The 12,531-nt window shown below is 45.4% G+C and overlaps 1 protein-coding gene across 14 annotated transcripts in view; it reads right to left on the minus strand.

Annotated features, from left to right (window-relative positions):
* Positions 1–87: 87 nt before the first annotated feature.
* The window catches only part of LOC139397721 (rho family-interacting cell polarization regulator 1-like), a 131,492-nt gene continuing 119,048 nt past the window's right edge, over positions 88–12,531 (minus strand). For 8 of the 14 annotated variants that reach the window (XM_071144446.1, XM_071144293.1, XM_071144215.1 and 5 more), the window contains 11 exons: positions 11,586–11,744; positions 9,988–10,947; positions 9,167–9,306; positions 8,629–8,797; positions 8,219–8,354; positions 7,876–8,037; positions 7,403–7,561; positions 6,896–7,092; positions 6,663–6,746; positions 6,448–6,538; positions 91–1,615 (listed from right to left, as the gene is read on the minus strand). In XM_071144446.1, the coding sequence (XP_071000547.1) occupies positions 1,515–1,615; positions 6,448–6,538; positions 6,663–6,746; positions 6,896–7,092; positions 7,403–7,561; positions 7,876–8,037; positions 8,219–8,354; positions 8,629–8,797; positions 9,167–9,306; positions 9,988–10,947; positions 11,586–11,744 (2,358 nt within the window). In that variant the 3' untranslated portion in view covers positions 91–1,514. Of the gene's footprint in view, positions 1,616–6,447; positions 6,539–6,662; positions 6,747–6,895; positions 7,093–7,402; positions 7,562–7,875; positions 8,038–8,218; positions 8,355–8,628; positions 8,798–9,166; positions 9,307–9,987; positions 10,948–11,585; positions 11,745–12,531 lie in introns of all 14 variants that reach the window. The other 6 variants (XM_071144620.1, XM_071144553.1, XM_071144344.1 and 3 more) reach the window with 2 other exon arrangements.

Here is a 12,531-nt window from a genome sequence, read left to right on the forward strand (position 1 = left end):
GTGTATTTGTACCAAAATGAAAACCTGTAATCAGTTTGAACAATTTGTCTGCCCCTCATTGCTGCGCCAAAGGCCATGGCTACAGTATCATTAGCTATGGGTCTGTTTATTTTACAATGGCCAAACGTAATTAACATAGGGAAATTATACATTCTCAAACACATTTTTATTAATAATTCATGTACATTTATTGCCAGGCAAGATATGTCAGACTATACTTTTATAGAAAGAAAATCTAAAGAAAATCATTTATTTTAATGCTGCACAATTTGAGTCATATGGAAAATATACTTTGCTGCAGTGTTTCTATTAGCACCGGATCTCTTCATTCGTAGTCTCATCTCACCACTAACTTGAGGCACTTAGACAACTTAAAAAGCTCCTTCAGTGTATATTGTTATTTTGAAGTCCTATATATAAAAAAACAGATGAATCTGCTAAGTAAATAATATACAGTGAATGCAGGTTCTCATCACACCCTGATTCCACACTATAATGGCCAGCAGGTGGCCAGTCCTAGCAGTGTGGTTGTCTGTTTAAGTGAGAAGTTGTCTGCTCCAAAAAGGCAAAGTCCAGTCCAGCACAGTTTTAAGTTTTCAATAATAAAAAATAACTCCACCACCAATACAGCAGAAATAATCTTCAGTTATATCGCCAGTGGCGTGAGTCTCAGGAAGTGCATGGTGACTTGAGGCATCAGCACTCAAACCAAATATGAATTTACTCCAATTGTCTCAACAATGCCAACCAAATTACACTACAATTATATAACATATACACTTCCAGTGGGAATATATATTTCCACAAAGTATATAATGATAGTATGGAATGATGGCACTGTAATAACTTTCTTCAAGCATCCTTTCCCGACTGGCATGGCAACAAGCTCCTCATCAGACTGTGGTCCTAGAATTTGGAACTGTTTCACCACCATTATTTCCTGAGGAACAACCCAATCCCTTCCATCCCCATGACTTACTTCAGTACTCCTACCAAACACTCAAAGTCATTCTCCACACAGACCAACGCCAACCTGCTTCCTCACAAATTAAGCAAATAAGTGCATTTCCCCAGAAAAGTAATCATGTCACTTTTCTACTTTGTTCTATCCATGTCTTGATCTGACACAATGATTGCAGTGTCCTTCCATCCATTCATCATCCCAGCTATAATTACATGACTCAGAAGGCAACACCACCAGACCAAAACATACTGTAAGGCAGTAAAATACTTCTACCACTCTTCATCACTTCTACAATTCCACAGTTTTCATGAGTAGTTATCACTTATTTACACACAGGTTGGTAATATGCGAGTTTAGTTCACTGACTTCGCGTCAAGCTGTAGATGTCATCCCAGTGTTAGTGAGTGCATGTGCAAAAGTCAGCATCCTCTTTGCATCTGGGTATATTGCACCCTGTTTGACAGTGTATATTTTAATGTGTGTATGTCATAATGGCTGTAACAGTGTGTTGACATGGGCATGACAGTATCAGTATTCCGTTCTAGTGGCATTAGAAGGCGGTGCTGGCCATGCTGCCAGGGGAGAAGAGGCGTGGCACTCCCTCCTGCAGTGATATCTCAATGTGTCTGTGGGCCAACTTCCCCTCCTCACCTGGACGGGAACACAGAGAAAGTCAATCTCTCACACACACACACACCTCTCTTTCCCCGCAAACATCTTATCCCATTATTCCCTCATTCACTAGATCCCTCCCACAGAAAACCCACCCTCTGTGCCCTTGTACCCCTTGATCAAATCAAAGTTTATTGGTTGCATACACAGATTTGCAGGTGCAGTGAAATGCTGGTGTTTCTCGCTCCAACAGTGCAGCAATACCAAGCAATAATTTTTTTAACAATATATACATAATCCGGAAAGTATGAGTAATGTCAGAGACCGGAATATACTGTGTGTGTGTGTGTATAAATATATAATAGCTGTGCCACTAGAGATTCTGGGTTCGAGACCAGGTGCTGTCGCAGCCAGCAGCGACCGAGAGAACCATGGAGCGGCGCACGATTGACCCAGCATCGTCCGGGTTAGGCCGGCAGGGATGTCCTTGTCCCATTGCGCTCTAGGGACTCCTGTGGCGGGCCGGGCGCAGTGCACGCTGACACGGTCGCCAGGTGTATGGTGTTTCCTCTGACACATTGGTGCGGCTGGCTTCTAGGTTAAGTGGGCATTTTGGCAAGGAGCAGTGCGGCTTGGTTGGGTAGTGTTTCGGAGGACGCACGGCTCTCATCCTTTGCCGATCCCAAGTCTGTACGGGAGTTGCAGCGATGAGACAAGACTAACTACCAATTGGATACCATGAAATTGGGGAGAAAAAGGGGTAAAAAATAATAAATCAATGAAATAAATAAACACACACACGTGGACACCTGCTCGTCGAACATCTCATTCCAAAATCATGGGCATTAATATGGAGTAGGTCCCCCCATTGTTGCTATAACAGGCTCCACAGTTCTGGGAAGGCTTTCAACTAGATGTTGGAACATTGCTGCGGGAACGTGCTTCCATTCAAGCCACAACACATGAGTGAGGTAGGGCAATGATGTTGGGAGATTAGGCCTGGCTCGCAGTCTGCGTTCCAATTCATCCCAAAGGTGTTAAATGGGGTTGAGGTCAGGGCTCTGTGCAGGTCAGTCAAGTTCACTTTGTGTACAGGAGCATTGTCATGCTGAAATAGGAAAGGTCCTTCCCTAAACTGTTGCTACAAAGTTGGAAGCACAGAATCGTCTTGAAAGTCATTGTAAGATTTTCCTTCACTGGAACTAAGGGGCCTAGCCCGAACCATAAAAACACCCCCAGACCATTATTCCTCCTCCATCAAACTTTACAGTTGGCATTAGGGCAGGAAGTGTTCTCCTGGCATCTGCCAAACCCAGATTTGTTTGTCGGACTGCCAGATGAAGCGTGACAACACTCTGGAATGCGTTTCCACTGCTCCAGAGTCCAATGGCGGCGAGCTTTACACCACCCCAGCAGATGCTTGGCATTGCACATGGTGATTTTAGGCTTGCATGCGGCTGCTAGTCCATGGAAACCCATATCATAAAGCTCCCGACGAACAGCTCTTTGGCTGACATTGCTCTAGAGACAGTTTAGAACTCTGTAGTGAGTATTGCAACCAAGGAAAGACGATTTGTATGAGCTATGCACTTCAGCACTCAGTAATCCCATTCTGTGAGCTTTTGTGTCCTACCACTTCGCAGCTGAGCCGTTGTTGCTCCTAAACATTTCCACTTCACAATAACAGCACTAACAATTGACCGGAGCAGCTTTAGCTGGGCAGAAATTTGACGAAATGACTTGGGAAGGTGGCATCCTTTGACAGTGCCACGTTGAAAGTCACTGAGCTCTTCAGTGAGGCCATTCTACTGCCAATATTTGTCTATGAAGATTGCATGGCCGTGTGATCGATTTTATATACCTGTCAGCAAATCTGTCGTTCTGCCCCTGAACAGGCAGTTAACCCACTGTTCCTAGGCCGTCATTGAAAATAAGAATTTGTTCTTAACTGACTTGCCTAGTTAAATAAAGGTAAAAACAAAATACTTTTGTATATATAGTGTACATACATACATACATACATACATACATACATACAGTGCATTCGGAAAGCATTCAGACCCCTCGACCTTTACCACATTTTGTTACGTTACAACCTTATTCATCAATCTAAACACAATACCGCATAATGACAAAGCAATAACAGGTTTAGACATTTTTGCAAATTTACTACAAATAAAAAACAGAAATACCTTATTTTACATAAGTACTCAGACCCTTTGCTATGAGACTCGAAATTGAGCTCAGGTACGTCCTGTTTCCATTGATCATCCTTGAGATGTTTCTACAACTTGGAGTTCACCTGTGGTAAATTCAATTGATTGGACATGATTTGGAAAGGCACACACCTGTTAACAGTGCATGTCAGAGCAAAAACCAAGCCATGAGGTTGATGGAATTGTCCGTGGAGCTCCGAAACTGGATTGTGTCGAGGCACAGATCTGGTGAAGGGAACCAAAAAATGTCTGCAGCATTGAAGGTCCCCAAAAACACAGTGGCCTCCATCATTCTTAAATTGAAGAACTTTAGAACCACCAAGACTCATCCTAGAGCTGGCCGCACGGCCAAACTGAGCAATCGGGGGATTAGGGCCTTGGTCAGGGAGGTGACAAAGAACCCAATGGTCACTCTGACAGAGCTCCAGAGTTCCTGTGTAGAGATGGGAGAACCTTCCAGAAGGACAATCATTTCTGCAGCACTCCACCAATCAAGCCTTTATGATAGAGTGGCCAGACAGAAGTCACTCCTCAGTAAAAAGGCACACGACAGCCCGCTTGGAGTTTGCCAAAACGCACCTAAAGGACTAAAGGGCGACTCTGGTCTGATGAAACCAAGATTGAACTCTTTGGCCTGAATGCCAAGTGTCACGTCTGGAGGAAACCTGGCACCATCCCTACGGTGAGGCATGACGGTGGCAGCATCATGCTGTGGGGATGTTTTTCAATGGCAGGATTGGGAGACTAGTCAGGATCGAGGGAAAGATATGATAAAAACCTGCTCCAGAGAGCTCAGGACCTCAGACTGGAGCAAAGGTTCACTTTCCAACAGAACAACGGCCTTAAGCACACAGCCAAGACAACGCAAAAGTGGCTTTGGGACAAGTCTCTGAATGTCCTTCAGTGGCCCAGCCAGAGCCCGGACTTGAACCCGATCGAACATCTCTGGAGAGACCTGAAAATAGCTGTGCAGCAACACTCCCCATCCAACCTGAGCGCTTGAAAGGATCTTCAGAAGAGAATGGGAGAAATTACCCAAATATAGGCGTGCAAAGCATGTAGCGTCATACCCAAGAAGGCCCAAGGCTGTAATCGCTACCAAAGGTGCTTCAACAAAGTACTGACTAAAGGGTCTGAATACTTATGTAAAATGTGATTTGAGTTTTTTACTTTATTTGCAAAAGTGTATTGTGTATATAGATTGATGAGGGGAATTTAAAAAAAAGTCTGTAATGTAACAAAATGTGGAAAAAGTCAAGGGGGTCTGAATACTTTCCCGAAGGCACAGTACATACACAGTTGAAGTCGGAAGTTTACATACACCTTAGCCAAATACATTTAAAAACTCAGTTTTTCACAATTCCTGACATTTAATCAGAGTAACAATTCCTTAGCTCAGTTAGGATCACCACTTTATTTTAATAATGTGAAATGTCAGAATAATAGTAGAGAGAATGATTTATTTCAGCTTTATTTCTTTCATCACATTCCCAGTGGGTCAGAAGTTTATATACACTCACTTAGTATTTGGTAGCATTGCCTTTAAATTGTTTAACTTGGGTCAAACGTTTCAGGTAGCCTTCCACAAGCTTCCCACAATAAGTTGGGTGATTTTTGGCCCTTTCCTCCTGACAGAGCTGGTGTAATTCAGTCAGGTTTATAGGCCTCCTTGCTCGCACAAGCTTTTTCAGTTCTGCCCACAACTTTTCTATATGATTGAGGTCAAACATAACAATGGTCATTATGGCCAAACAGTTCTATTTTTGTTTCATCAGACCAGAGGACATTTCTCCAAAAGGTACAAACTTTGTCCCCATGTGCAAACCGTAGTCTGGCTTTTTTAATGGCAGTTTTGGAGCAGTGGCTTCTTCCTTGCTGAGCGGCCTTTCAGGTTATGTCGATATAGGATTTGTTTTACTGTCGATGTAGATACTTTGTACCTGTTTCCTCCAGCATCTTCACAAGGTCCTTTACTGTTGTTCTGGGATTGACTTGCACTTTTGCACCAAAGTACGTTCATCTCTAGGAGACAGAACGCGTCTCCTTCCTGAGCGGTATGACGGCTGCGTGGTCCTATGGTGTTTATACTTGCGTACTATTGTTTGTACAGATGAACATGGTACCATCAGGCGTTTGGAAATTGCTCCCAAGGATGAACCAGACTTGTGGAGGTCTACATTTTTTTTCCTGAGGTCTTGGTTGATTTCTTTTGATTTTCTCATGATATCAAACAAAGAGGCACTGAGTTTGAATGTAGGCCTTGAAGTACATCCACAGATACACCTCCAATTGACTCAATAAATGTCAATTAGCCTATCAGAAGCTTCTAAAGACATTACATAATTTGGGGGAATTTTCCAAGCTGTTCAAAGGCACAGTCAACTTAGTGTATGTAAACTTCTGACTCACTGGTATTGTGATACAGTGAATTATAAGTGAAATTATCTGTCTGTAAACAATTGTTGGAAAAATTACTTGTGTCATGCACAAGTTAGATGTCCTAACCGACTTGCCAAAACTATAGTTTGTTAGCAAGAAATTTGTGGAGTGGTTGAAAAACGAGTTTTAATGACTCCAACCTAAATGTATGTAAACTTCTGACTTCAACTGGAAGATCTCCCTTATCAAACATGTATTTTTTATCTTTCTACTCACCAAGCACCAGCAGCGCTTGTTTGGCAGCATCCCTCACATCCTCCTTGTCTGATCGACAGAGATAGACCAGCTGGTCGATGCTCTCTTTGGCCTGCAGAACATAAAAACAGAGTGGACTCAACAGTCTGAATCCAGACACTAGGGTAGGTAGAGGTAAAAAAACAGAGAGCATAGAGATTGTTGAAGAGATGTGACTAATAAGTGGTGAGACTGACCTTCAGACATGCAAGTGCTTTACAGCCACACACTCGCGTCTCCACACTCTCATTCTCCAGAAGCTCCAGACAGCTTACTAGGGCCTGGGGTAAATTGCCAAAATACACTATAACTTACCCAAACAAACATAAATCCACACTGGTGATCCTAGCAACAAGATAACACTTTTTAAGAAGTGCATTTTAAAAGTGCTACAGTGAGTAGGGCCTGAATTAATGCATCTCGGTCTCACCCTCTCTCGATGGCGTGGCTGGTCGGCGAGGCTCCGGAGCAGGGAGCTGGCAGAGGCAGACACCTTCCCCCGTGGGTCCCTGAGCAGCAGGCTGACAGCATGCAGGCCGTCCCTCTTCAGGCTGCTCTCTGGAGGCCTCTTCAGGGCCTTCACCAGTACCTCCTGGTCCCCTGACTGCAGGCTCTGAACCAGCCACACTGAGGGGGGGAAATGGGTGGAGGTGGAGGACAGGGAAGAAGAAAAAGAAACAGGGTAGACAGTGTGTTGTGGAAGGAAGAAGGTAGTAAAAAAGAGAGTGAATGAGGAAGGATGGAATGGCGATAGAAAGAAGAGAATAGAATGAGGTGAGTATGTTATAATGGGTGTGGTGAAACAACAACAAGAGCAATCAGCCTTTTAAATTCATCATGACTGAGCATAGAGCCAAGTGGCTGTCTGTAACCTAGTACACATTAACTTATTCATTCAAACTAACTCCACGCAATAGTCAATCTCCCAGACACTAACCCTCCTCCGCTAGTTCAATGATGTGTGTGTCCAAATCGCTCACTCCCTCGGCCTCTAGGTAGCTCCAGAACTGGAAGAGGGTCAGCATGTCTCTGGCCACCACGCCCCCACGCTTGGGCAGCCTCCTCTCCAGAATTCTCTCCACCAGACGCAAGAACACTAGATACAGCACAGAGAGATGGGTCAGATGTGACAAGATGGCACATCACAGGCCACTGGAACCAAAGCCAGGAGCATTGCTGATCCAAACTCCTTAGGGAGTGTTTTAGACCATGTATCACTATGTTTAAATATTATCTATGCCATTTAGCAGACACTTTTATTCAAAGTGACTTACATACATTTTATGTATGGTGGGCCCGGGAATCGAACGTTACAAGCGCCATGCTCTACCAACTGAGCTACAAAGGAACATATTATAAATCATATAATGCATGATAGACACACACAGAGACACAACAACCGTATCACACCTGTGTCTGCCAGGCTAACTCCTCTCTCGGGCAGTCTGTTGGTGTAAGCAGCGGCCAGAGTTGTGAGGAAAGCGTCTGTGGAGGTGCTGTACACACTGCCATCATCCGTACACTGCTGCCATAGCAATGTTGCCCCTTGGCACTGTTCTAACTGGGGAACCACTACTCCAGGACAGAGAGGCAGTAGAAGGCAGGCAGACGGAAAAGAAAACAAGTTAGAGATGGTAGTAATTGAATCATTTACAATTACAGTAGTTAACCTTTGTCATTATTGCCTTAGCTCTGTCAGTGACTAAGCTAATATGCTGTTTTATTGTCCTCCTTACAGCAATAATGAACTCACCCTCATCTGGCTGAGTGGCTCCTCCAGGGGTCTCCTTGGCAACACGTCTGATGAGCTCGAGGACGCGGGCCTCCCTGAGCAGGCGGTCCAGCGCATACATCTCCCCACAGCGCAGAGGCCCAAAGGTCCCCAGCCTCTGCACAGCATCAGCCATTAGGAGTCATAGGTACCACATAGCCAAAATCAGGACATTTGGTAAGACCACATATGTCAATTTGAAATTGTTTTATTACATTACAACTGGGAGCTGTTGCTCTGCTTATCGATCATGTTGATAGCGCAACACAAACACAAGATCCAAGTAGAACTTATGTTTGAGATTTGAATTCTTAAACTCATTTGGTTTAGTCTCATACATAAGGGGACCATGGGGTGATTTGTTACTCATATGAGTATGTCATGTTCCTCACCAGAAGTTGTGCACTGCAGTTTTTCAGATGGACCAGTAGTGTATGGTCTAGAGCCTGGCAGCCTGTGCTCACAGGTCCAGAGGAGTGGGACTCCCAGCATCTCTCCTCACAGCACTCATCCTCCCCTGCACTCTCCTCTGGTGGCCTGCCGGGGGCGCTGTGGTGCTCACTAAACAACAATCACACAGGAGCCCAGGTATGAGCACATCAGGAGTGTTGTTTATTTGTACTTTAAAAAAAAAACCTTTATTTAACTAGGCAAGTCAGTGCAAGTTGTTACCCTAGAGTGGTACCCCGTAGAGCCATGGCTCTGCATATCATGCCACCTTTAGACCAGATGAGGGCATTATCATTCAGAATACCAATTAACTTTTCTTATCCTTACTAACATCCAGCATATTTAAATGTGTGTTACGCCACTAGATGGTAGTAAGTAACCACACAGAAATCCAACTAGCTCCTCCACCAGCAAAACTTCTCATCTTTAAAACTGACTGTGAAGGAACATAGAGAGGGAGGCCATTTTATGGACCCTGACCCGTCTGTCACACTCCTTTTCTCCCCATCCTCCTCCGCCTCTTCATCCTCCAGGTCTGAGGTATTGAGGAAGTCAAAGCTGCCGAGAGCCGTCTCCACCGCCAGACTCTGGACACTGGACGAACAACTGCATGTATGGCCCTTCAGAACACACACGTACACATGTTATAGAGAGACAGACAGACATACAGCACACATACAGTAACAAAAGCATACATGTTTCAGCAAACCATATCACTGCCAAAAGTCCTGATTGTAATTTGGAAAAGGATCATCTGAGGAAAGTATCTGGGAACAAAACAGTGTGTTCTAAAATTATGCCGTGATGAAATGAAGAATAATAGAAAAACTCAAATGCATCTGTGTTTCCTATCGCCTTGTCAGAGGGTTTGGCTCAGTGAGCTCTGATGCTTATCTGTGTCTCAGTTGGGAAGAAGGTGGGTGTGTGTACGTGTAAGAGGCTGACGACCGCCCAGCGACAGTACACACACATCTCCCGCTGCAGCATTGTGAGATGGAAACATTTAGACTGAGCTGAAGGGCAGGAAGTTCCGCACCCTGATCTCAATCCCACAGGGGACTGTGGGATTATGGAACTCTGAAATCTACTCAACCCCCACCAACGTCCCCCTCACTCTTATGAAGTGGTCATTTCCATTGTCAGGTACAACATAAAACACAAGAGACAGAGCCATATATGTACACACTACACAGACACACACACTACACACACACACTACACAGACACACACACACTACACAGACACACACACACTACACAGACACACACACACTACACAGACACACACAGCTATAACTTACCGTTAATGTCTCCTCCAGTAGTCTGAGCTCCTGCTCCAGGACCTGTAACTCAGGAAACTGTCCCCTGTAGTCATCCAGAGAGGCGATGACTGCACTCAGGGCTTCCTCAACTTCACTGTCCACAGCCTGCTGCTTCTCACCCTCTGTGGGGTTGGCCACTACTACAGGCCCAGGCTTCTCGGCCTCCTCCACCACTGCCCTGTGGGCAGTATATGATATTTCCTCTGTGCTCTGGGTCTGTGCTTGTGAGTCTGCCCTGAGATCCAGAGAGGTACCTTGCTGAGACACAGCATCAGTCCTAGTGGGTGCAGAGCTCTGGAGTTCTGGCTCTACCGCTGAAACAGCCCCTGAAACAACCTCTAACCCCATGTCTGACTCTATAGACCCTGCAGAATACCTGCTCTCTGGCCTGCTCTCCTCCACGGTGACAGTAGCTGGGGCGAGTGGCTCAGATGGTTCCCCGACCACCACAGTCTCAGCTGGGACAGGGGCTGACTCCGCCCTGGCAGGCATCTCCATCTCAATATCATTTATAGAGATCCCAGACTGCAGGGAGGTGGCCTCAGAGGGCTCCACTGATTCGCAAGTTGACCTGTCCATCAGTACGCCATCGGCACTGTTCTCACTGATATGGCTGAGGGAGCGTGAATAACGTGTTTGGCCGTTAGGCACAGCCTGTTTCCCAGAATCCTCCTCTTTCCCTGCTGCTCCAGTGTCTGGCTCCTCCTTCTGCACATCCTCCGGTTTGGCTAAGCGGGTAGGGGTGGAGGTGGCAGAGTCTCTGGGAGCAAAGGAGATCTCAATGGAGGGCGCGGCGGCCTGAACCTCTAGCTGGACCAGATTCTTGTTGGCATGACGCAGCCCCAGGGACAGCTGGGGGCTGGACGAGTCATCTGACGACTCCGAGGAGTTAGACCAGGCTGTGCCATTCTCCATCTCCTCCTGCCTCCTCAGCATGTTCTACAGTGAGAGGGAGAGAAAAAAATAGAGAGAAAACGAGACAGAGGGAGGGAGGAAGAGCACAAGGGTGACAAAGTCAAATGGAGACACTACCATCAAGTTTTGAAGATGGGACTAGTCCAGCAGACATTCAGTATAACTGAAAGTCAGATAGACAAAGGGCTGAGGGCCCCTGTAAACCCATGCCAAACATTATAAACCAGAGCATAGCTGCCTGGCCTCTGGCCCAGAAAGCAAACAAACTCCCTGCTCCCTTTAATTAACATCTCATTTATCAGGCCTCTGCTTTCGCTGGGCATCCAGGCCCCACCTCAATGGAACAATAAGAACAAATACACGCTTCATATTGAGAGCTGGAGGCTGCGTCTGTTTCCCAGCGCTCTCGGCATTGAGAATACTACTAAAGACTATTTTAAAACCCAACAAGGAACATAACATCTAAACATAAACACAGAGATTCTATAGTGGCCAACCCTACAGAGGTTCTAAACAATTGACAGCACAACACAATCTACAAAGACCTACTGTGAGTTCCTCTACGGAGGTTCTATTACCATGCTCTCCCACAAATACCACACCTTTAACTAGTAACTACTGAGGGATTTAGTGGGATGTCTGTAGTGGCCAGCAGCACTTACGTCAGTCTGCATGTTAGCAGAGCCCAGATGGACTGAGGAGACATCACTGCAGGAGCAGCTCTGAGACAGTCTCTCAGCCAGAGTGTCACGGAACACATCCAGCAGGGACCAGCGGTGTTTGGGGGACATCATGCTCCTTGACAGACTCCTCGGAGCCGTCTTTACACCACCAGGTAAAGTAGGAGAGGGCCGTGAGAAAGGTCCACTAGTGGACCAATGCAACTACACATCACAGCTAGACTACACAGTCGTTCTCTTCACCCTAACTCAATCAAGTTATTGAATTAAAGACAAATAGGTGCTGGAGTATTTAGCTGGCCCATTGACAAAACAGACCAATACATCCTGCTAGCTTTGTGAACCAGCACACGTGTACAGAAAACCTCCTGATGCAGCACAACAACCACCACTGACAGACTACATGTTGCATTACAGAACATGTCCTGGATACTTGGCAGCAGATTAACCTGCGGCAGGCTATCAGTGAGTCACCAGGGAGGAAAAGGATAAGGCTCAGTACAGCTGGTAGAACTGTAGCAAGCTTTGTGTGCCATTATGAACATAGTTAACTATAGCTGAGACACCCCCTTAAAGGAAAACTTCACCCAATAACTATTTTGGTATTTGTTTCATTAGTCCATTATTGATATAGTCCCAAAATGTTTTGCCTGTCAGCAATCAAGCTTAAGATATATAACTTTCAAAATACAGAAATACAGTCGGCACAATGCCTTTTGCATCATATGATGCTGCGTTTTGAATCATGTGACAGTTACTGTCTCAGATGGAAAAATCATTCATCAAAGAGTGCCTCTTAGGTAGAATGGATGAGATGACAGCAGGAGACTTCCGGTGCCATGGATGGAAATTAAATGGGTTAATCACTCAGATTCATTCGAAGAACCATTCCTCAATTACAGCTCATTACTCCATGGATTATGGACCA

Source organism: Oncorhynchus clarkii, chromosome 1, assembly GCF_045791955.1.
Source record: "Oncorhynchus clarkii lewisi isolate Uvic-CL-2024 chromosome 1, UVic_Ocla_1.0, whole genome shotgun sequence".
NCBI lineage: Eukaryota > Metazoa > Chordata > Actinopteri > Salmoniformes > Salmonidae > Oncorhynchus > Oncorhynchus clarkii.